General features: G+C 44.0%; 1 protein-coding gene across 7 annotated transcripts in view; it reads left to right on the forward strand.

Moving 5' to 3' along the window:
- LOC104641239 (COMM domain-containing protein 1) overlaps nucleotides 1-25,399 on the forward strand; it is a 127,574-nt gene that overhangs the window by 77,624 nt on the left and 24,551 nt on the right. For 4 of the 7 annotated variants that reach the window (XR_012834771.1, XR_012834772.1, XM_075749665.1 and 1 more), the window contains one exon: nucleotides 11,498-16,178. Coding sequence is in view for 2 of the 7 variants with exons in the window: in XM_075749665.1 (XP_075605780.1) it covers nucleotides 11,498-11,605 (108 nt within the window). In the remaining 5 variants the exon portion in view is untranslated. Of the gene's footprint in view, nucleotides 1-11,497; nucleotides 16,179-21,456; nucleotides 21,612-25,399 lie in introns of those variants that run through there. The other 3 variants (XR_012834773.1, XR_012834775.1, XR_012834774.1) reach the window with 2 other exon arrangements.

Here is a 25,399-nt window from a genome sequence, read left to right on the forward strand (position 1 = left end):
GAGGCCGCAGAGCCCTGGCGTGAGGCTTGGTGAAGCTTGCCACAGCTGAGTGTTTCGGAGTCTTTTACCAATGAGATGTTCCCTGTTTTCTGGGTGCACGAGGCAGGTGCGAGTAAATCTGCAAAGAGCCGTACGCTTACAATCACAGGTGGTCAGAACTGTGTTGAAAAGGTATGGAGGACTATTGAAAACACTGCAGGTTTCTGAAAAATGGGGTAGATATCTCAAACTGTGGCTACACCGAAGGGATTTTGGGTTCTGCATCTCTTTGCCTGTTTACCAAGTGCTGAAATGAAGCTGCACAGCTTCCTGGGGATAACTGACTTTGCAGCCTTAGCGTTGGTGCTCAGCGTTGGCACATGGGACTTGGGAGGACAAACCAGGCTATTTTTAAACAATTATTATTAAAGCATTTCAATCACTCCACATTTATGAAGCTGGTTGACTACAGGGTTGGAGAAATCACTGGGAATTCCCTGTCAAATTCACAGTTTTATAATTAGTGACGAACTGTGAACAGACAGGAGGCCAAAATACTAAGTATGTCATATACATTTAAACATACACTGCTCTTCAGTGAGGGAGAGCCGTAAAGAGTTTTCCATTCTGTTAACCTCCCATGATGGCCGATGACTGCAGCAGATTTGGAAAGAGATTTTATAGTGTAACTTGAGTCTCTACTACTTGAAGACATTGTAAAAGGGTGTTGGAAGAATGAGGTTAGCAAGCTTAGCCAGTGGCGATCAATCAGATAAGCCCACATAAAAATTTACAGGTCTAGTCTTGCAAAGAGTCATCAGTAAATGAGAATGAAATTTGCATTTTGTCAACATAACCAGGTCTTTTTTTTTTTCTGAATCATGTTGGCACCAGCACGACTGTGGCTTTTATAACCTTTCCTTTCTGGCCACAGCAAGTTGCCATATGAAGTGGCTCAGCATTTGGGGTATTTGAATGTGTTTTGCCCTCGTCAGAAAGACTTTCATAGTGTTTTCTCCAAAACAATTGAGGGTTTGGGCTCATCGGCGTCCATAATGAATGAGCAGTGTCCTAGCACCATCTGGAACACAGTGGTTATGACTGAGCGCTCTTTCGGTAATAAAAAGAAATAGGAGATCACTAATCACAAACGCAGGGTAATTACCTGTGTTAGATGTCCACCATTTGTTCTTTGTCACCCTCTGTATTTACACAGTGTGGTAGAATATTTGTAAGTGGAAGCGTGGAGAAGTAACCCCTGTAATACAGGGTTTGTGCAGGGAGAGCACACAGGGCAGGATGCTGCTCTCTAGGTGGCACATGGGGAATACATAAGGTTACAACAGCTCAAAAAAGGAAATGCGTACATATCAAAGTGATTTTTTTTAAAAAATCAAAAAGAGAGGAAGTTGAAAGGCTTAAAGAAACCAATACAGGTTGAAAACAGCATAGCCATATAGAAAGAATATAAAGCTTGCATAAAAGCATTAAGCTGTCTTTTTTCTTATTAATACTTTATTCTATGTTAGTCTTGTTAATTCTTTGTTGTGAAATGTGTAAGAACTGCAGTGTACACTTCTTCTAATTAGTTATACTGATTAAAATATTGTTTGGCTGTTGTGGGGTTTTTTGGGGTTGTTTTGTAACGCTTTCTGAAAGGAAATTGTGCTTCCAAAAGACTCAAAGACCAGCAGGTTAAAGCGTGTGCATCTCTGCATCCATAAATACTCATCTTTCATGTAAGGTATAAAATACTAGATGGAATATTTTCAGTAGATAAAAGCAATGACATTACATTTGCCATGTAGTATCAGAGACCTAGTCTTATGCCTCTGGAATTATTCCAATTTCTACAATCCTTTATCTATTTAATCTGTGATGTTACAGGCTTGATGTTACATTAAAAGTATTAAAAAATCTACAAGCGGGTTAACTTTTTTTTTCCTATGGGGATGTAATAATCATTTGCTTAAGAGTCTTGGTCCATGTAATACCAAAATAATAGAGAAGAATTAGAAGGCACTTTCAGATACAAATATTTGTGTTTTATTTTATACAGCATTATGGAAATTAATTGCACCTTAGAGTTTTTGAAGGCCATGATTATAGGTTTGTGGCAAAAATAGCTCTGAATTGAATTTAAAAAATAATGAATTCATTATTGTCAGAAATGTGGTTGTATGAAATCAATGGATTGCCATCCATTCCAATTTTTCTGGAATTATCTAGATTTTGCTGTCGTTATCTTATGCCCCAATGTATCTTGCAGAATATGAATGAATCTAAAAATAACTTCTGAATTTTGCAGTGGGATCATGATTGATGGAATGTGATAGGAGCTTTGATGCAGCATCTTGTACTTTTATCACCCTGCGTTGGTTTGTGGCAGCCCTGGTTGTTTTTCTTTTTACCACTTACCAGGTGTTCATAATCTGAGAATCTAAGCAGCTAAAATAAATTGCTCTCATAAACATCTGGCATGAAATATTTCCACTTAGCATGAATCACCCAGTTCAGCGTGGTATTACCCTCAATCTTGAAGAAGAAAAAATAAGCTCAAATCCAATATTTTTTCTCTTTTTGGGTCGTCTTTTCCCACATTTGAGAACATTGTCATGGTAACTTATGCATTAGCTTTTTTTTTTTTTTTTTTTTTTAGCGTGAATTACGCAGGTCATTTCTGTCTCCCTCTCCCCCCAGTCCTGTTAGGAATGGCTTGAGCAACTGTTCCTTGGGGAAGCAAACCTGGAGGACTAAGGATGTGCTCCGTGCTGGGGGGGATCTTCCACCCTGATGGTCTGCGAGAAGATCAAGTGTAGTTTGCTTCATATTTTGAGGTGTAGCAGAACAAAACCCAATACCTCTTAACCAGGCAGCCCTTCAGGGCCTCCCAGCGATACTGAGGTGGGTCACATTTGAATTGCATGCACCAGGTGTCAAGGAGATGTCTTCCAAAGAAAAGATTGGAAGCAAGTAATGGGAATAATAATGCTGAGGTGAGTTTATCAGGGTTTATTCATCAGGGGTTATTTATTTTCTGCCATCAGGCAGGACAATAGCAAATTCCTACAGTGATGAGTAAGAGTAGTCTACAATGAAAGGAGGCTTCTGAGATAGAGCTTGGCGGCATCATTGCAAAAATGACTTTTAAATGTGCCTTTTCCAAGGAAAATGTGTCCTTGGACTGTTCTAAAGAGTATCTAATTCCCAGTTTGAATTTCAGGTTATATTGGGATTTTTTTTTTTTATTATTTCTCTCTTTTTGGGATGGGGGAGGGTGTTTGGAATTTTTCTCTTTTTTTCTTTTTTTTTTTTTTTTAATTAAGATTTGCATTTCTTTGTCATGCAAGCCTCTAAGCAGGTCCAGCTAAACCTTCAATGTAATACCTTATTGTTTCCATCATTGCTAGAGGAATAACTCTAACATGGCACATGCTATTAATACCTTCCGGCAGTGGCCAGGGCACTGGCGTGAGTGGGGGTGTTTGCCAGCTTCCTTTTAACTCTGGAGCCAGTGGGCTCTGCAGGCAGCTCACTGTCACTGCTTTAGAGCCGCATCTGCTCCCCCTGCTCCCAGCAGCACTGGTGTGCCAAGGAAGGAATGACCAAAGCAACCTTGCGCTTCAAATCTATTGACTTCAAAACTAGCCAGGTGACCCTGCTGGAGCACTGCCTAACAAAGGTCTAAAGGATTGTAAAGGACTGGATTGTATTTGTTTTAAGTTGCAAAGTTAAGGTGCAGTTATTATTGTCGGGTCTGCACTATCCCTCTGCCAGTTCTCTAGGTTTTCTCACTGGCTATTTCCAGACACTTTCTTTTCAACTACAGTTATAATCTTTTAGTGATTAAGAATTAAAAAAAAGGGGTAACTGAGAATGTGCGGTTCTTGGTTGTTAGAATGGGAAGCTGGACCGTGCTGGCATAGGCAAAACCCGCTCTGGTGGTGAGCCGGCGAGGAGGAAAGTGCAGCAGGAGGGAGCATCCGTACCTCTCTGGCAGGGTAGTAAGATATAAAATGGGAGCTGATAAGGTAGTTGGCTATTATTCATTTTCATATTGAAATACTATTATACTTGTGAATTAGGGTATTACTTATAGGGTAGTCCGTGCAGTCGCTTTACTAAAAAGCATTTAAGTGGAATTAGCAAATTTTGAAGAAGTGGGAGAATTGATATTTTCAGTTAAACCAGAAGATTTTTTGATAATCCTAAATTATCAAATTTTGGTAATTGCTGCTGAAGCAGGTTATATCTAAGCCCGTGCATATGTTTCCTTTTACTCCACATAAGCAATGTCTTAATACTTGTTTGCAAAAATTTAAAAAATAAATAAATGGTAGGCTATAGATTTGCTCTGAAATCAGTATTTTGTCTTTTCTGTTTAATTAATGCCTTGGAAACAAAGTGACATTTGTTTCTGCTTGTGGATGTCGCTGGAGAAGATGGGTGCGCTTTGAATTCCCATGCGTGTTTGCTGTCGTGCTGACTCCTGTGTGATGCAAGCTGACTGCAACTTCAGGCTTGCATGATGTCTTAGTGACCGGCTCCTTGTATCGCACCACACTGAGCAGCTTTCTCCATGGTGGTTTTTTTTACCCCCCACGGCTTTTTTGTTTGCAACCCCATTTGCTCGTATTATGAATTGTAAGATACTCATCTGGAGTTAATACATTGCTGATTTAACCCTAACCCTGCTGCTTTGATGTAAGCCTGCAATTTCTTTAGTGTACTTAGAATAAAAGTCACAGGTGTTTTTTAGATACGTGTTTACAGTGATAATTCTGTTTGAAAGAAGATGATTGGTTAGCTTGTAATGTGTAGCTTTATATATCCTTGTTTTTCTTCTGAATAGAAGACATATTATGGTACTTTTTCCTGCTGCAAAGAATAAGGCTGTCCCAGCAAGATGCCCGGCACCTGATTTTGCAGCAGTAGGGTGCCCGCAGCTGGGTGCACTTGCTGAGAAGTCGGCAGCATCCATGAAGGAGCAGTGAAACCCCGCCGGGCTGGCAGGGACCACCTCCTTTCTTCTCAGGCTCCTGCCGAGCTGCCACACATCTTACCACAGATCAGCATGGGCTGACTCGGAGCACAAGAGTCTGCAGATGACTCCTGGCCCACCACCTCTTCTGCAGAAGAGGAGATCAGGGCAACTGCTCAGGTGGAAAACTATACGTGGTTGTCTCTCAGCATATTATGGTAGAATATGATATTGTTTTGGAGGTATTCCCTGCTGGTTTTACTATCCAAGCTGACATAAGATGCTGAGAGGTTTGACAGTCATGACTCCAAAGTCTTTATTTACCAGCAATGCACTTAATTATTTATGTAATATATACTTGGTGTTTTTTCTGGTTAAGAGAGGAGATAGGAGATTTGCTTGGCTGCAGAATATTCAGTGATCTGGAAGGAAAAGTGACATGGAGTAGTAAAAAAATTGTTATTTATTGCTTAGCCATGAGGAAATCAGAAGTTGTTAGAAAGCAGCAAAATTTGTTTCTATAGGAAATGTTATGCTAGAAATTTCTTTGATTCACACATCTAAGAAGTGAAGGAATAAGTTTCTTTTTATTTTAATCACATATCACTGAATGGTTGGGCTTCAGCCCCCAAGAAAAGGCAACATTTCTGAACTCTACTACTTTTGTTAATAACTTTTATTGAAATTCTGGCTTCCACAATTTTTTTAATTAAGAAGAAACCCTCTGTAAGTAAAGCACTTTGCTTACTGCAGTATCAAAAGCTGTTAATAAGGATAATAAGGTTTCCTTGCCAGCAAGCAAATGCATAACTGTGGATGTAAAACTTATCAGCTAGTCCTCCCCAAAACCACTTAACAACTTTGTTGACCAAAAAAATTGGGAAGGCTGGAAATTAATGTGGGTTCTTAATCACAATGAAAGGTACTGGGATGTTTGAAGGCAAGTTGAGTTTCTGGTGACATTACGGATTTGGGTTTTACTTACGCAAGGGGCAGCTAAATCTTTAAAACATCCTAATGTAAGGCAAAACCTAAGCCAGGAGATAAAATATCTTCCAGAGCAATGAAATCACATTGAATCTTAGCCTCTGCAGAGCAAATGACTGCATTGCCTGTACCTAAGACCCAGGAAACCATAATACTCCCATTGTTACGGGAAGCAGCTGCCCGAGTACCGAAATACCTGTCTGTCTGTCTGTGTATGCAGGCATCGGAAGCAGGTGCTTTTTCACTGTCTAAAGAATTTGCTTTCCTGGTAGTTCATCCCAAAATAGGTCCCTGGTAAGGGGTAGGGGGACAGACTGGATAATACCTTTGCAGAGAGCCATTAATGCTCCTAGGAGCACTGCGTCAAGTTGAAAAGGCTTTTATGCATGGGACTGGTGCGTTGGCTGGTGGTTGCCCGTCATTGAGGTTGTCGTTGAGGTTTCTTTTTCACCCCTGGTCACTCAGCACAAGCTCCATGGGTCCCAGTTTGCGACATCTCTGCTATTCTACTTACACGTGATCTGAAGCAGTTCTCCTGAGTCGACTTTTCTCGGTAGTGGCACCCATAGCCTGGTGGCCCCTGGGACCCCAAGTCAAGCACTTGCGAGTGGGCTTGTTCCTACTGGCTTGTTCCAGGCAAATCCTTGGAGGTGAGGATGGGCACGCAGCATCACCTGTCTTCTCTTTGTGTAGGGTTTTAAAACGTGATTGCTTTTTTAATGAAATTGTATCTAACCGGACAAACCTTGCATTTCTCTCTGTCTCAGTTCCTTGAATGCCATAGCACACTCCCTGTGTGAAGGTGGAGTAGGCTCTCTCTCCCCTTGCACTTGACACCTCTGCCATGCTCTCCTGGTCGCCAGCCAGCCCTCTGCTTGGCAGCACTTCTCTTATTTAATGGAAGAAAGTCTCTAGTCCTCTGAACCCACCTGGGTTGTGGGTTCTGAAGGCTGTCATCACCACCTTGGCATCTTTTTTCAGTTGCTGAGCAATTTTTGTTTCCTGCGTTTTGGCAGGGGGGTGTCCTTACCTCTCTCAAAGTTTCCAGCTGGGTAGGCGAGTATTTGCATGTAGCAACCTTCACTGTCCTTGAGCCAGTGAGTGTGAGGCAGGGCACCCCACTGATTGCACCTGTACTAGTGTCACCCTTGTGACCACCGTTTGCTGAATTCCTCACTTCTGCATTGGGAGATGCCCCAAGCCACCACCCCATCCCATGGAACGGGCCTTAGTCAAGACTTTGGGATCCAAAGCAAAGGTACTGCCAACTTACGTTGCAGTCCTGGCAGTGACCAAGTTCCCTGAATGCAGAACATTTTAGGAGTTCTCCGAATCAAGTGGAAATGAATATGAATAAAATGATATGTGAATTCAGAGGGGTTTATTTTTATTTTTCCAGTATAGTGGCTAGAACTTAATAATACTGGATATATCAAAGTTGCTGGGAACCATTTCAAGTAGCTGGTCAAACTGATGCAATAGAGAACAATTGTAAAGTATTTTTTAAGTTTTGAATGTATGAGGCTTGGTTTTCTAAAAATATTTTTCAAGTGTAGTTACCGAGATACAGAAAGTTGTGCTTCTCTTAGTCTCTTACAAATATTTCTGCAGCTCTCTCTTGTTCCTGAAAAAGAAAAAAACCTAGAGCACCTAATTCATGTCTGGGGGGAGTTTGTGGTTCTTGGATGTTTGTTTTGCAGCTCCTTTTTATAGCCCAGGCTCAGGAGGGAAATGGGAGGAGAGGTGGGAAAGCATGCGAGGAGAAAACCAAGATGGTTGCAGGATATGGACATCCATTCCCACACCTTTCTGAGAGCATTGAGCTTGGCTTTCCAACCTGAAGGTGGGGATGCATGTGCTGTTTCCATCACACATGCACGTGCTCTAACAACCCTGCTCGTGCACATACATGCACCTTTTTCCAAAGACCATGTCCATAGCTGTGAAGGGCTCAGCTGAAGTCCAGATTTCAGGCCTTCGAGGCATCACTACTCATGCTTCGAGTATGAAACATTCACCACAGCAGGTTCCTGTCTGGTGAAGGTGCTCCTGGTACCATCATTGCGTGTTTGGTCGCTTCAGATAAACAAGTGTTTGGTAGCCTGGTGATGTTCTAGTTTGCTAGCTTCTGGGTTTATTTTTAATGAAGAACTCATTCCATTTTGGGTTTGCTTAACTACAGCGGATCCAAGTAGGCCGAAAATTTCTATATCAATAGGAAGTATCAAAAGGGATGCCTTGTTTCTTGCTGAGAAGGAGCTGAGATACCAAATTTGTCCAGCTCGTGGAGGACACCTTAGGGGAGCAATGGGGAGTTTTGAATTTCATAGCTCCAGCTTCTTTTTTCTTCCCTTTTTCTCCTTCTTTGGAACTTTGTGGAGGATATAAATTAACAAATCATTAAATAAAACTAAAACCCAATTCTGAGCAACCTGATTTACAGCCCTCTCGATCATGTTTTAGGTTGGTCCACATGAGAGTGTTATAACTATTTAGATACCCTCCAATACAGATAGAAAAGTTTTAGCTGCTTTACAGATAAAAGCGTGCTTTATGGGTACACTTACACTTGTATAAAGTGGCATGAAGAGACTTAGTGTTATCCATGAGTGTCCTTTTGCTCAAGTTACATTCCTTTTAACTGACAAAACCTGAAGAGGATTAAGAAAAAGCCTCCTTATGCCTTAGGCTCATGCAAAAAACATCTCCACCAGAGCTGGGACCTTCCGTCTTCTGTCTGTTCACACACACTGTGTGATTAATCTGTAAAATCAGCTTATGCAGCTTTTAAAGGCTGTATGGGCAGCCCCTGGCCTGGGGAAGTCTGTCGATGGGCTCACGTGACTTGAGGTGCGCAGTTGTGGCTGGAAAGCCTGACATGTCAACAGGAGTTTGGCCTTGGAGTTTGTCCTGTCGAGGACTATGACCCAGGGCTGCATAGCATGGTGCCACCACTCATGCCCTAAAAGTCAAGATAGAAATTAGCCGGTGGCCGTGACACACGTGTTGAGGAAAGAGAGGTCAGGTTACAGACAGAAGCAAGACTTCTAACATGTTACAGATACTTGGATTGTTTTAGATTTGCTTCACAAAGCCTCAGGGGTCAACTAACGGATTGCTTGAGATTTAACTTTTCCAGTGCTTCCTAATCAAGCAATGCATAAAGAGTATTTCAGGGTTTCGTTCAGGCTTTCTTACACAATCTTCTGCAAACACATCTTCTTCAGGCAGATTAGACCTAGATTTTTTTCAGTGGGCTCCTAATCAAACAGGAAACCTCAAGAAAGCCCACTGCCAAATGGAGTTAAGTTGTCAAATTCCTCACCAAACACTTTCTGCACAGTGACCAGCTGTAATTCTGCTTTGCTGTAATTGCACTTTGCAGAGGTATTTTATATAAGGTATTTTCTCTAAGACATGTTGATAACTATTGTCAATGGCAAGAAAAATGGTGTGAGAAAGCCCTCGCTTCCAAGTCCTAGACTTCCTATCTGTGTTGTTGTTGATCTCAAATGTTTAATGCTACATTTGTGAGGTTTTGGAATATACTAAGCAATATTATAGAGATGAACAATTTAAAAACAACCAAACAAACCACAACCTATAGTAATGGTTTCCAATAGGATGCTGTTTATAAGCATAATTGCTTGCTCAGGCAAAGACCTTTCCTAAGAGTCATCTGTATATTCTACATGGTATGTGTTTGGTTACATGACTATTACTGTACTCTACTGATATATCAAAGTTCTCCTTAATTCTATGAAACCTTTTCTGATCAGAAGCACCCGCATACTAAATACATAACTTGATCTCTGCACCTTGGTCTGTTGGCTGATTTGGTTGTTAGCAGATAATAAACATTTCATGAAGACTGACTCATCCAATGTAGCTACAGTAAGCACCTACCAGCCCCTGAGCATTAGGGGAGAGAGCACAATATTGGAAGACAAAAAAAGTTTAAAGTGCATGCTGCTCTCATTGTATGAGGTCGTCTTTCTTAGAAAGTTTGAAGTTTTAAATGTTAAATCACCACTTTGATTTCTGCCTTGAACTGTGGTAGTTCCCTGTGTGACTGATGTCTGGGCAGAAGCCTTGGCACAACTTTTTCATGCGCTTCCACATGCTCAGCTTCCTGATCACTGACTTCTGGGACCTCATTTCTTTCCCATTAGCATTCTTCTGGCAGTGCCTTTTGTGATAATTGCACACAAAATGATCCCCTTGCTTCTTCTGTCAACATTTTGGTTCGTATCTCACTTGCTGGTTTGGTTCTTACAAAAAATGAAACAATCCATGAATCCTTGGGAAGGCAAGAGAGGGTAAAAGTTATAACTATTCCTGATGCCTGGAGGAAAATGCTTGTAACAGTCCTAAAATGTGGTTAGTAAAAGTTGATGGCTTTAATTAATTAACTATTAATTCCATAAATGTAAAGGATGAAGTGGTGGTATTTTGGGTAGATGCTAATTGTATGGAAGAAACATATTTTGAAATAATAATAAAAATTTTAGTTGTAGAAAACAGATGAGACCTGGAGATGCCCTTCTGCTTTTATAAGCAGCACAGGGTCTGGGTTATGTATATAGAAATTCAGTGGATATACAGCAATTCTGATGGCTAAAACTATTCCAATGTCTCGTAAGGAAACCTCCCCCCATACTGGCTGCACTTCAATTTTCTAGTATGTTCCGTTCGTTTCGCTATCACTGTTGGTGCTTCACCTGGAACGACCTTTGGCACACAGTCCTGCTCCCAGCAATCTCAAACATTTCTTCTGCCAGAATCACTACAGGAAATACTTTGTAACTATAGACATACCAGTAGGTTAAGACTAAGGGATTGGAGGTCTCAGGTGGCCTTTTCACATTGGTGTTTATTAATGAGTTCCATATCATTAAAACTTTTATATATAGATATATTATACATAATTTTTTTTCTTTGTTTTCTAGGCCTTTGACAAGATCCTTTTACTATATCCCAATATCCATCTTGTCAGAGAATAACTACTTTTTAGATGTGACAGGACTTTTCGGAGCAAATCAGTGTGCTGCTTCTTAACATGCTTCTAAGTTTAAATTGACACAAGAGCCCACATATTAGAGTATATACAACTCTCCTGAATTTCCAGACTGGAATGTCCTGTACAAGACTGTGTTTTGGATTCATGTTTTTCCCTATATAAATTCTGTTTTTCTTACGTGTACGAGCTTTGTGCGGTGGCTCCAACCACTTTGCAGTTCCCAATGTCTGCAGTGGCAGCTTTGGGGATCACCAGATCAGAAAGAAAAGTGGAAGTCTCAGATATAATTAAATTTCTACAAGTTTTGCAAAAATCTGCAGCTAAGGAGATACCCAAACTGATGCCTACATTGAAAGGAAAGGTGCGAAGAGCTCAGCCTTCCTATGTCCTCTCTCTGGGTCTACTGGGGTTATTTAAGTGGTACCAGGAAAAAAGGGACACAAATCGTCAGGAAAGCAGAGGCTATCCTGCCTCCATTGTGTGCCTGAAAAACCATGATCTTTCTCAATTATTGCAATTTTGTTTTGTAGGAATCGGAGTTTCTTTGTCTGGAGTTTGATGAGGCCAAGGTGAGCCAGATGCTGAAGAAACTCTCAGAAATAGAGGAGAGCATGACTTTGTTGACTCAGACCACTTAACCAGATAAAGAGACTGCAACTCAGAAAACAAATGACCCTCGCTACTTTTTCATATTTCCTGTTTCTGCACATAAAATAGGTAATGATTGTTAAATCCTGGTTGTAACTGCACAATGCATTCACAACAAAGTACGGGCTAAGTCACACTATTAAGCTTTCTCTGACCCCTCTTCCAGGCCAGCAGCAGCTACAAAGCAGTGGTGGCATTGTTCACATAAAGCTTTGCATAATCAAGCCTTTAGGTGTAGCGTAGCTTTTCTCTTTTTCCCCTCAATCAATTTTTGAGTCTTCCAGATGCTGTAAATACTGGGCTGGATGAGCAGCAAAGGTAAATTGGCCAGGTGTGGTAGGGGAGAAATGAGTAGAAGAAACACACGGACTAGGTGGGGACTCATGTTTATCCTTTCAAACCATGGGCTATGTAGGACAAATCCACTTCTGTGAACTCTGCCTGCTTAGAGCTTAAACCCCAAGAAAGTAGATGAAGTGCAGCAAGTTCAGGGAGCAGAAACACAAATGTACATTTATGTAATTGCGAGCCTCTGTTCCCAAGGGTGTGAGGTGGCCAACTTTGCTGACCCATTGAGTCACACCTTCCCCATGCCACAGGCAGCCAGGGGACAATTGTGGGAGCATCTCTTAGGTGGTGGGAGGCAACACTGATGTTCCAAATGGAGCAGCCCTCCTGCATGTGCTGAGCGTCTGATCCAGCAACCTGCTGGTGAGCCTTCAAAGTCACTACTGATCTGCTTCCCTGAAGACTGTCCACCCTCATCAGCCTTCTGGCTCTCGAGCTGTAGTGGTGCAGCCCTGGCACCAAGCAGCACGGTGTGTTTGAGAGGACCGTGCTTTCTCAGGGCACAGTTAACTTGGCTGCTCTTAGTCCTGTTTGTCATGTTTGTCTTGACCTCAAAAAAGTCCCAGATTAAACCCAGGGTTTCTAGTGTGTGTGTGTTCAGCTTACAATTTGGATAAAAGGAAAACTTGGCAGGTTAAAGCCCTGTTGATAAAATAGTTGTGTGAAGAAAGCTTCCAGAGGCAGATAAGGTATGTGCAGGGCACCATGATCTGAACTGCCCAGGCTGCTGTGGCTCTTGGTTGTCGCCGGCACCCGCATCTCTCTGCCATATTACCAAACTGAGAGCAACCACTACCCTTCCGGCTAAAGCAGACTGCGCAGAAATGCTTTCCGTTTCAGGTATTTCCGTTCAGGGGTGCAACCTTGTCAGCCTTGTCACAGCAGGATGTGTAACCACGCTTACCAGCTTATCAGAGCAGGAGGACATCGAGGGGCTGTTCTGAGCAGGCTAATGCTTGTATGGAGCATGATAGTCCCTAGCAGAGAACTACCTGACAGTCTATAAAATGGTGATGGACCAGCTGGAGATGACATGGGCTCCCTGTTTTGCTTTATTGCTTAATGGGAAGGTGTGCACATACTTTTGGTTGGAGGCTACATTGATGCTTTCCATTTTAATTTAGCTTCATGAGCAGCCTCCTCCTGAGCTAAAATTGTATTGAGAGCTTGTACCAAGACAGAGATGACAACATAAAATGTTCTTGTGCCATAACTAAAGTATTCCTCATTGCTTCTCCTTGTGAATTTATTGCTTCTGGAGTTGCCAGATTGTACTTGGAAGCAAACTCTCCCCTCAGAGCAAGGGAAGGTCACCTTTTCCCATCTACCTGGTCAGAAGGGAAAGCATCACTCAAACCAATTTGTATCACCTCATTGGGAATTAACATTTCCTTTCCTGTGCCTGTCCCACTGACACCTCATCTCTTACAGCCACCTGGTTCTTCCCTCCATCTCGGGGAGGGACTGTGCAGCCCATAGCTCCTCGCTTTCCCCATCTGCCTCCAGCTGATACTTGTCCAAGTAGAACTGGACTGTGACCACCAACTGATCGTCCTGCCCATCCCCACATAACCAGCTGCCAGCATGGGTGTGAAATGCTGAGTGGTTGCCGATTCTCTGAGCTTTCCACTTACTTTCTCATCAAAGTTCATTAAAATGTTTTTCTGTGTGTTAGAGCATCTTTAAAAAAATTACAAATCAAGGTCAGGGAAGGATCATGATCTTAAGTAACTTGCACCGTGTCAAACATACTTATTGTTTTATTTTAACATGGTCAGAGGATAGGAAAATGTGCTATAAATGGAAATTAAAGAGAAACAAACTGGGAACAGATGACAGGAAGTATTATTTCATGCAAAGAATAATAAATATGTGAAATGGCTAACCAGGCAAGGAGGCTGAGGCAAAAAATATCGGGGTCATTTAAGAAACAATTGGATACTTTCCTAGCAGAGCTGAGAAGTTAAAAAGGGGCGTATTTTAATGGTTGGCCACTTCTCTCTCTTCCTAATCCTCCTTCCTCTGAATGATCCTGATTTTCTTCTTGGTGGATGTTCGTAAACTACCATGCAAAACTGGAAAAAATAAAGCTGAGTGCTTTGAGGACCACCCTCTGCCCAGCCCTTGGTAAGGGCACAGGAGTGTCACTGGGCAGCAAAATCGTTTCTGCTTCACAAGGTTTGATGTGGGCAGGAAAAGAGGATGCTGCGCTTCCCCAGACTGCTGTAACGCCCAGCTGCTACTGGGACACAGAGAACAGACTGTCCCCCTTGAGCAGGACCGTGCCTTCCTACTGGGATGGTTTATGTGTGTGTGTCCATTGGTCTGTCCCTCGCTAGGGAGTTTTCAACCTATTAGCCGCTCTTGGCTGAACCTAATGGAGAGGAGGCCTCCGACGCTGCCCTGCTTTGCTTGCTTGAGTGAAGGGGACAAGCACCCGCAGCTTTTTGTTGGGATTTATGGGTGTTCCTAGCTTTCAATGGTCCCTCTAAATATCTCTGTGGTATTGGCAAATGAAAGCTGCTGTTTATGCACTTCAGGAGAGATTTCAAAATCCTTTCCCAAAGCCCAGATGTAAACCAGACTTGGCCTGAACGCGTGGCCAGGGAGCTCCCACTGTGGCTCGGGCCACGTATGGATGCTGGCCTCCTGCATGAGTCCATCCAAGCAGACATCCCAGCACAGCCCTGTTTTGGAAGCAACTCCTGTCCGCCATGGCACCAGCTCCTGTGCCTGCATGCTGAGCCATGCCAGTAGTGTGACACCAGGTCCAACAACTCCTCCTCCTCTTCCCCCTTCCTTCAGGGGAACAGCCACGTGGCAGCATGCCCTGAGCTGTCAGTTGAGCCTGCCGGGCAGTTGGTATATTTACAGCAGGGATATGAGCAGCTCAGCACAGCCAGAGGAGGAAAGTGAGGGAGACAGGGAAGCAGCAGGAGGAAGGGCTGAAGGAGGCCCCCTGCATGAGTCCCACCTGGGAGAGGTTTCCCTGCCTGGTCCTCAAAAGCAGCCAGGAAAGGAGCTGGGACACAACACATGCCATGCTCCAATATCCTTAACCTCAGAAAACTCCCCTTCATACCTGCCCCCCCTGCAGGTGTACCTGCCTGCCATCTGCCCAGTCTCCATCCTTCTTGGTTTACTAAACTAAAAGCCACTCGTGAGTGGGACCGTTGTGTGCTGCTGGACTGGGGCAGGCTGGGTTTTGATCAAAGCCTGGATATTTAAACTAACCTGCATCATGTTGGAGGCAGGGCAGAAGTGGCTAGCCAGATGCTGCTCGGGCAGGGGACGGCACCCGGCACCACCAGCAATTTCCTCCGCTCCCACTGTTGCTGGCACTTTCCTGGGTGATGACTCACCAAAGCCATGGTGGATTTTCCTTGCAGTGAGCGAGGGCTGCCACTGCAGCTCTGGCACCGTGTACATGACAACTCCAGATGTGTAACTCCAGATACGCAGCCCATCCCAAGTTCTGCCACGTCTTACCAAAGACTTGTAAGCAGCAGCCACACGTTGTTACAGCCTTCAGCTGGTTCTTCCTCAGATGTCACCTTTTGCACCACTAAAATGCCCTGCCATTTATTCATGCAATCATTTCTTGTTTTCTGGGAATTCCTCCAACTTGCCACTCGTTTATGATCTGGTGCTCCCTAAAATATCTGCAAGTGCTGTCGCCTTCAATCGCACATTATGCAATTGGCAAGCCCTGCATTCGCTCTCTGCTTGGCAAGATTCCTCTTAGTGCCATTTTCTTTTTTCTTGGTCCACATATTCCCAGAACTGCTGAATATTTAGAGTATTTTTCTAGGCATATCTGTATTTGAAAAAAAATAATAATTTAAGCACACCATGTTTTTCTGAATCCAAGCCAAGCAAGCGCTGTATTTCATAAAGCTTTGGGCCATGGAAAGGAGCAAATGCAGAGGCATACTTATTTTATATTGGTGTTGATTTACTTTCCCATTGCTCAGATTACTTAGTGTAATTTTATTTTAAATTTCGTTTTTTGCTTCTCCTACAGGTCCTTTTTACAAGTGTAAATGGCAGAATTAACATTTGTGCTTTTATTGGTTTTCACTGGTGTCTATGACCTCCATGTTTTATTGTGCTTTAACTTTTTGATAAACCGGTTGATATTTTGTGAGGTTTTCTTCTCTGTACACCAGTTCTTTGCTATCTATCAATGAAATAAATCACTTACCATATTTCTGAGGAGATTTCCTGATTTAATATTTACCGACCATTTGTAGATGCACAAGTCTCTGAGAAGTTTTACTTGATGACTCACGCTTGCCCCACGTTGCTCGCAGAAATGTTTCCTTCCCCTTCTGGGGAATTTCAACAGTTTATTCATTTATTCCAAATATTTATAAAGAGACGCTCAGTTGGTGCCGGGGACAGAGGGAGCCTTTCTAAGAAGGCGGTACCGCATGGCGACGGTCGGGCGGGGGGAGTGCAGCAGTCCTTTGCAGCAGCTGCTGATGATTTTTTTAATGCATTACTTTTCATGTGGCTTGCGACCAGGAAAATAGACAATGACTCTTCACCTTGGAGCCAGGCCTGTTAAAATTTGCCTCTTAAATTATTCCCAAATTCTAGGGAAGCGGGACTCGGCGTGCCGTTTAATTCAACAATCCAGAACTGCACCCCTGGGCCTCCATGGCCATGTCAGGAGGTAAAGGTGATGACACAGGGAGACATACAGCTGTCACCATCGATGCTTTCTCCCCTCAGCACAGCAAAATAAAGCTGTTTCTACCCATAAAGTTCATCCTGGTATAGCCAAGCCTCACCAAAGCTGCAGATGAGTCCCCCTCCCCTGAAAAGGGACACACACCAACAAAAATGCTTTTTCCCAGTAGTGTGAATCCCATGGGTGATCCCCGGGGCCACCAGAGTCCCCAGAGGACACAGTGTGTCACCTCTCATGAAAGGGTGGCAAGGGGGTTGCAGCTGCAACCTCACCTGGTGCAAATCTACCTCTGAACTGTCAGTACCACTTGGGTAGGATTATTTTGGGATATCACCTGAGCTGCGTGTCCCAACACAAAATCAGTGGGTGGTAGAGGCTGGTGCTATGAAGCTTTCCTCCCAGATGTAACGGGGTTGATCATCTGCACACTCAAATCCCCAAATGCCTTGCCCTTCTTCCTTCCTTTTGGTGGTAGCAAGGCAGATCTTGAAATGCAAGAAATTGCAGGAAAATGGGTTTGAAAGCATGTTGGAGGGAGGGGGCCGGGGCAGCTGGGGATGGAGAGCCTGCCTGGGGCGTTTGGCTCTGGGGCATTTTTGCAGGTGGCCCCTTAGCATTATTGCAGCAAGCAGGACCCAAGGGGAAGTCCCTGAAATGAAGTGCTGTCAGAGGACATCGGCCAACAGGGAGGTTCAAAGTATTTCTCTGAAGACGTTTTCTTGTTTCTTATCTCCCCTGAGTGCAGGGGAGCTTGTGTTTTAATTCACTTAGCAGCCAGTCACACTTGAAACTGCAGCACTCAGGCATTAGCTTTAGTAATGGAATGGTATGGAGAATATGTAAAACCAGGTAATTGAATAAATGGCATTTTTGGATGCCGGCAAGTGTCTCAGACCCTTGAGGAGTGACATTTTACAGGGGTGGATGGGGGGAAAAACAGCAATCGCAGCACAAAACCCAAAGCCCTAATAGTGCTTCTGAGTGGGGCCTGGGAGGAAACATTAATCATTTGGGTTTGATAATACATAATTTCTCTGCCATATTTCCTGAGCTTTCTGGCCAACTGGCAGCCCTGGCTGAATACAGCATTACCAGGAAATTATACGATATAGTGCATTTCAGTAATAAGTGGCACTCTTCCTGCCTTGCTAATCAAACCATGTAGAGCATTAGTCTTCATGGCATCTCTGTTCTTGGCAGTGCAAGAAGAAAATAAGCAAAGCCACGTCAGGAGGAGATGGCAGGCTCAAGCAGAGAGAGGTGTCAGTTTGATCCCAGCTACTTGCAAGTGGCTCAGGGCTCTGCCTGTGCTCCCAAAACACAGCAGCTGCCCCACCATCCTCCGCAAAATATCTGGTGGCTTGGTGAGACCTGGCCTCCTCCAGGCGTCCACTTAAAATTTTCTACTGCAGAACCTGCAGAACCTGCTACTGCAAATCTGCATTTTTCTATGGCCGAGGAACACAGAGCGTAAAGCTAATACCGTGCTCCAAGATCCTGTGAGGCAATGGCATGCAGAAGTAGAAGGTTAAAATTGCCATCAAGAAGCAGTGGCTGGGAACCATAAATACCTTTCAAGCAGTCCTTAGGCACATCACAAGATGAGCAAGCTAAGCAACTGGAATTTATAAACTTACATAATTAATTTTTCTTTGCAGGGAGAACAAACATTCCCATGTTCCAGCTCTCTCAGGGCCTTTGACAATCGGGCTCCTTTCTATAAATAATGTTATGTAAGTTTATACATTTAAATTAGTGCTTGTTCTAGTCTCTCACAGCCCAAGGATGTTTTTACTCCAGTTTATTATTTAGGCTGTGGATAGATCATTTTTCCTTGGTGCATCTATAATGTGATTTAAATTAAGATGCTTGCAAGCAGCATAATAGTAATGAAACGGTCTCTGGAAAACATTGGCACATCACCAGTGAGAATGAGAGAAATGAGCTTTACATTGCAGCATCCAACAAAATGTCTGCACTCTCCTCTGCAGGACAGGAGCAGGATTTCTCTGTCTGAGGACACAGCCTGCGAAGGTAGAGTGCTCGTACCTGGGCTATGCCACAAGGCCACTGGCAACATGGTGTAATGGCCACAGATGTTTTTTTTCCAGAGCAGGAACATCTCCAAGTCATCCTACAGCCCTGTAACTACAATGTGCTGCAGTCAGAGCCAGCAGAAATGCTTAACCCCAATGGCTCAATCCCCAGCCATTGCAAATTAGTACAGCTCCATTTGCTTCAGAGGACTATTCACGTGGAGGAAGTTAAATACCTACAGGATCAGGCACAAAACCTGCAGCAATTTCATACGTGGGGCAGTGGTTTACTAATTTACAAGGCTAGATCTCATCTGTGCTGCGTGTTGGTTTCTTAAGTTTTATTTATTTATAGTGAGCCACATCCATGTCAGAGGGATTTCTCCATCGAGCGGCATGAAGAAAACCTTTCATTTACTCTGATTATGTTGCTGATCTCAGTCCCTAATGCAGGAGGTATCTTCCCTCCAGGTCATTTTTCAGTAACCTGTAGGTATGAGGCTGGATATTAAAACTAGATATGTGGATTATTTAATTTCCCTTTGCCCTGTTTTTTATTTCTGAAGTTTATCTGCAGATCCTACAATAACAAGATAAAAGCCTTCTGATCTCTTTATTTGACAATACTGTAATTTTGATATGTCAGGGGCCACATCCTGCACCCTGGGTGGTACCGCTGGCCTCGGTTCATTGCAATGAGGTGTGGGTCGTAATAGGTATGTGTAACTGAGCAATGCAGCGTGGCAAATGGCCTGTGGCCTCTGAGGCGGCTTTTACGAGCATAAATACATGTAAAAAGGTTACAGGGGATCCATTGGGCCTGAGGGAAATCACATGAGCCCCAAGTGCCTGCCAGAAGCCATCAATCAGCAGCCAGATGGTGCGGGGCAGGAGTTTCCCAGCCGGGAGTGAGGCCTCTGGGTGGTCTGTGAACCAGGTGTCCAACATGCTGGATGGGTGCCTGCACCCAGGGACCTGCACAGAGGATGCAGGGAACAGCAGGGCTGAAACCAGTGTTTGTAACTGCTGTCCTGCCACAGTCCCCAGAGAGCTGGCACAAAAATAAGGATGCCCTGCATCTCCCTCTGAATAGGGCTTGACAAGTGCCTCAGAAGGAGCTTTCAAACAGCCCAGTAGCCCTAGGAGCCAGCGCCCTGAGACAGGGCCACTCTCCCCACCCTTGTTTTGGAGACCCTTCTGCTTATGTCACGGAAAGGAGGAGCCCCCAGGGAGGAGTGCCAGCCCCAAGCCCTGGGTATGAAACACTCACTGTGCCACCATCACTGGTCTGTAACCCCCGTGGGCTGAGCAGGATTTCCCTCCAGTGGCAGCATTTTGCCAAATTGTTGGGAGTGTCTTGAAAAACCTGCCGCACACAGTGTTGGCTTAGTTTTCTTTGCCACCCAGAAACGGCCAGCTTGGATGTCAGCACCCTTCAAGGTACAGGACTGGTTTTAATTGCAGACTCCTGACCCAAGCTGGCGCTGCAAGAGTCCGAGGGAAGTCACACAGCAGACCCTCATCCAGGACATGCCTGAAATCGAGATCATTTAAAAAAAAAAATCTAAGTTACACGTGAGGACTGGCGGTTTTCCCATAGCTGCGGTTTTGCTGGTGCTTAAAACTGCATCTACTAAAAAATAAAAACAAAATGGAAGCAGTTCCGCTGAAGTGGGTCCAGTACATTTTTTTCTAAGTGTAAACAGTTTTCTAACCTTCAGAGAGACTGGGCTGCAGCCTCTGTTGCCCGGTGGGTTTCAGTTTTGCAGGTCTTGCTGCAAAACGCTGTGGGATGCCTCTCAACAGATGTAAGGAGAAGCATAAGGACCTCATGTTTCCAGGACACAAAAAAGATGTACATAGTGGGTGCTTTTTTTCTTATTTGCAAAATAATTATTGTCCAGTTTGCTGATATAGAAGTTGAATTTCAAGTGGATTCTTCTCCATCCTCTTGCCTGTACTCTGCAGTGCTGTGCCTTCTGTCTTCAAGGAAAAGGAGCCTCACTGGGAGGAAAACACCGTTAGTTACTGCAGCCTTTGTCTGAAAAAAGCAGGTATGTCCTTTTAGAGTAGAGAAACACTGACTTTCATCCAAGCAGCTCAGGGAGTAATTACTCTTTGCAAATGTGAATCAATGCAGTTCTGCCCACAGCTTGTAAATGACAGCACAGGTGAGTTTCTTTCTGCCATCGCCACCCTGCCCCATTTTGCCTGCAAGAGCAAGCTGCAACGCTCCAGAAAAAAAGTGGTGCTCCTGAGGGGACATGGATGGATGTGCCAATCTCTTCAACTTCTGTGGTTTGGCCAAAACTGAACATATCACTCGCATCTCCCCCATCTCACTAAGGCGTGAAAGTAAAGTGGAATAGAACAGCTCTGTAGTGTTTACTCCTGCTGCGCTGGTTTGCATGCATGTTTCGAGGGGAGAAAGTGGGGAAAATGACTGTGAGGAGACTACTGAAATGTGTTCATGTTGCTGGCAAGCCTTGCTGACAAACCTTGACTACCCTGGGAGAGGCTCTTTGCTTGGCTGAATTCCAGGGTTTTGGGGTGGGAAAAAAACTGGTTAATTCCCAGAGGAACTGAGATGCTCCAGCTCCCACTGCATGTTATCTTTGCATTTTTAGATTTTCTTATCTGCAATGTTTGAAAATCTGAGCTGCTGCTGAAGCATTCACATGCCACAGGAGCAATCTTTAGGCTCCTGTTATTATTTAAATTTTAACCTCTTATCTTGTGTTCTTATCCTCCTTGGTCACAGAAACACACTCAGGAAGCTTTCCAGGTGTTCTCTAGCTGCACCACTCTGTCCACAAAAGTCAGATAGACCTATGTCCTGGATAAGCTTTGGTTCATCACAGAAAATTAATTCCAGCTGCACTGGCCTTACAGGAGCATTTGATCCAGGAGAATTAGGTGAGTATTTACAAGAGAGAGGTTGGGAAGCATTTCCGTACATGTGTGCCTGTGGGTGCATGTTTTGGAGCAGGAGCTGTGGTGCTGAGACATCATTAATATTATGGGATGCGGTGTGAGGGGTCTGAGCCAAGCACTTCCATAACATAAATGACTACTAGCTGTGCTGGACTTACAGGTGCTCCCCATGGAAAGGAGCTAGTCAGGGTTTCTGATGAGACAGGTGCTGGTCCTTCATGGTGAGCTGCTGTGGTATTCACAAGGGTGGCTGCAAGCAGGTACCTGGGAATCCTGGGCAATCTACAGTTTCAAGGGAAAATCTTGTGTGTGCTGCTTTCTGGTAGCTGGGAGAGGATGTGCCTGCAGCTGCTGCGAAGAGCCTGGGAGACGTTGCAGGATGGGATGCGGTGCGATGTGGCTCCCCCGGGACAGCAGTCCGTGGCCCCAAGGGGTGAGCGCCCCATGGCCAGGCCCCGTCTCACCGCAAGCTTGCTGTGTCTGACTTCTCTTGCTCTTGCTTTGCTGCTGTGAAACAGGAAGATCAAGATAACAAGATAAGCTGGGACTCATTCCTACTTCTCCTTTGCTCCTGGCAATGTACCAATTATTAACAGGCAAATTCTAGAGAAAAGGCCAATGTACATAGCTCATTTCGATAGCTGTAAAGGTGGTAGCCCCCCATCAGCTTTTATTCCAGTGAACCCAATTGCTATGACAGCAATAAATAAATAGCCCAGAAAAAAATAGAATCAATTTTGAACTTGATAAAAAATGAGAGTTGAATCCTTTTAAAAGACTCTCTTTTCTGGCTGTCGTGTATACCACGCTACCTATGGAAAAACTCAGGCAACAAGAATTCATGTCACCAAGTGACACTGCACCAATGCCCTAAACGCACAACTTCCCTTGTAACCAGCCCCTGAGAAATGTTTAATGCTGTACAACTCACTGGCAAGGGCTGTACACTGGATCTCATAATTTGCATCACGATGCCAAGTGAAGGTGTTATTTTTGAGTATGTAGGCAAAAAAGTTATTCCAAATTCAGACCAAATTAAAGTGTGTATGTGCTGCTGCAATGAAAAGCATTTGCTCTCTCAGGAAAAAAAAAAAAAGCAACAATTTACTACTGTGTCCATAACAAAGCTCAGCTTTACACACCTGAAACATGAAAATCCCGCTTCCTTTTTAGTCAAGCAAACTGCAGAACAATTTAGCATCAAATTTTTCAGAGCTTCCTTAGTTTCACCCAAGCACAAACAGCCAGCCAGGAGAGGCTGTGCATCTCAGTTTAGATACAGTCTCTCATGTCCTGCTTCATGCTACCTTGCATGCTGGAGGTGGCCCAGAGACCGTACTCCCTGACAGTCACATTGGCAGGTGTAATTGGTGTCTACTCCATCATCAGTGCTTTTAAAAGTGTATTTTTATAAGGTTACTCATTACTCTGGCACCCCACTACCTGTCTCAACAGCTGGATACAAAATCCTCTTTCCCAGCAGGCCCTGTCAAAGCAACAACAGCAACGAGTGAAAGCCTGGGAACAGTGTGTCTGGACGCTGTTAGGAACCAGTTCCCATTAATTAATGTAAAAGGTTGTAGCAGGTCATGACACAGGATGGTGGGGCATCAGGTGGATTCATGTCCTTGCTTGACAGTGTTGTTTTCTCCCATCTCGGGGGCTGTAAGCAACAGGGCGTACTGAAAAGGGAGAAAGAGATATAAATAAAATAAAATATCTATAAATCTCAGAGTGACCCAGATGCTTCCAAATGGGATTGGGCACTGGCGTGGGCTTAGCATGACACTATGCCAGCCAGTGCAGGCAGAGAGGGATGTAGAAAGGAAGCTGGTTTAAATAAGGTGGTCTCTCTTCAACACAGGCTTCCCCGCTACCTTGCTTTGCAAAGAGTTGGTTAGCTTGCGTTAGCCAGCGTGCTCACCACGTCCTTTAAACCCCAGTGGAGACAGGGACTTATGGAGGGGTGTCCTGGCCCCTAGTGAGAGCACGTGGGGCAGGAAGGAAGGAGGCTGCTTTGGAGTGAAGCCTGAAGAGAGGATGTCAAGGCAGGACAGGGGGAGAGTTGCAATCATGGGATTGTTTTGTGCTAATGAGACTTTATTAAACCTGATGACTGACAGAGATTTGGGTTTAGAGCTGGAGCAGTTTTCATGCCATTGTAGCAAGCTGAGGCACACTGAAGCCCTGCAGCCCCTGCCCCAGACAGCACTACGCTCACTGTTACTCCTATCAGGACCTGTTAACTGGAAGCATTGGGTAAAAAACCTCCCCAGGTTTAACACTTTGCTTGGCATGATGCACAGGTCCAGGGAAGGTCAAGCTGCCTGCACTCAGGGGAGCGGGGCTGGAAAGTGAGTTCCTGCCTTACCCCTTGCTGGGGCTTTCAGGGTGTAGCACAGCAGAGGCATTGCAGTTAGGCAATGGTTTGAAAATAAGTTGTGCTCAGTGGCAATGTCAGTTCTGGGTATTTTTTCCCCCTTTCAGCTAATTTTTGAGGCTCTGCTGTGAACTGGATCAGGGAGTATATTTGGATTAAAACACCTCCCCCCCCTTTAGGTTTCACAATGCAGCCCCGTGACCAGTTGAGTCGGTGCGATTACAGAGGAGCAGACATGGATGTGGGTGTGGGACCGGGAGGAGGGAGAAATGTCTTTTCCCCAAAGGTAGCAGACCATTTCACCCTCAGCCAAACTTTTGAGCTTCAATGTATTTTTCCAGGCTCCTTAGCACCCAATGTTACATGACATGTTGTTCTAGTTGATTTTTGTTTTCCTTTTTTTAATTGATCTGAAAACATATTGTTACGAAATCTCCCGTGCTGTGTAGCCAAGCTCCTGACTACCAGACACTTAATTCTGCTTTTGAGCCTTGTATTACTTAATGGACAAAGATGCTCACCAATTTAGGGTAATTCCTCCCTTTGCTGTAATCTTTCTGCTTTGATGAAGAGGACAGCTTTACTCAAACATGAAGTACATATATAAATATTTGAAGAGGAATGAAATATGCATTGTCCCTCCCAATGCATCGTGGATGGGGGACATTCCTTCCAGACTCCTGAGCGAGATTTTGGAGCAGCTCCAGGAGACTCGCCACTGGTTTTCTGTGGGCCTCCAATATTTAATGACACAAAGTATGGGGAGCTCAGTACGTGCTGTGGATACTGATGCTGTTTACCCCACCAGTCGTGTTTATGGCTGTGCACATCAGCTACTCAGTCTTAGTGAAAATGAGTGCTGTAAAATGGAAGTGCATAAACAGGTATTTTCATGGATCATGGGGACATGCTTACCTCTCCCTTTGCAGCGAAAACAGTTTTTAAATGCTTGTGCCAGGTGACATTGAGATAATTGCTTTGGCTGGGCCTCTCCTTATATTGCAGGTGCTAAAAATAGAAACAAATAGCATGTGTTCATTTTCTTCCTCTATAGGACAAAAAGCTGTGAGGTTCACAGTCCATGGGAACTGTAAATCTGTCTGCTGCTTGTTATTGATCTGGCCATGAGGAGACTGAAGACTCTACTCCTTGCTGTAACAGCACACATTTTTATGTATTATTTCAGTAAGCATTCTGGGTATCCAAGATTTCTCTAGTTTGTTTTAACAGGGATATTTGGTCAGGATTTGTAGTCTCATCCACTTAGCAAATAAGAAAACAACAATGAAAAAAAAAAAAAGAAGGTTACTAATGAGTGATTCATGCATGATTAGTATCAGCTCGGAAGGGCAAATTTCCAAAATCTGAAACTCTCACAAACTTATTTACT

Source organism: Balearica regulorum, chromosome 3 (genome assembly GCF_011004875.1).
Source record: "Balearica regulorum gibbericeps isolate bBalReg1 chromosome 3, bBalReg1.pri, whole genome shotgun sequence".
Taxonomy (NCBI): domain Eukaryota; kingdom Metazoa; phylum Chordata; class Aves; order Gruiformes; family Gruidae; genus Balearica; species Balearica regulorum.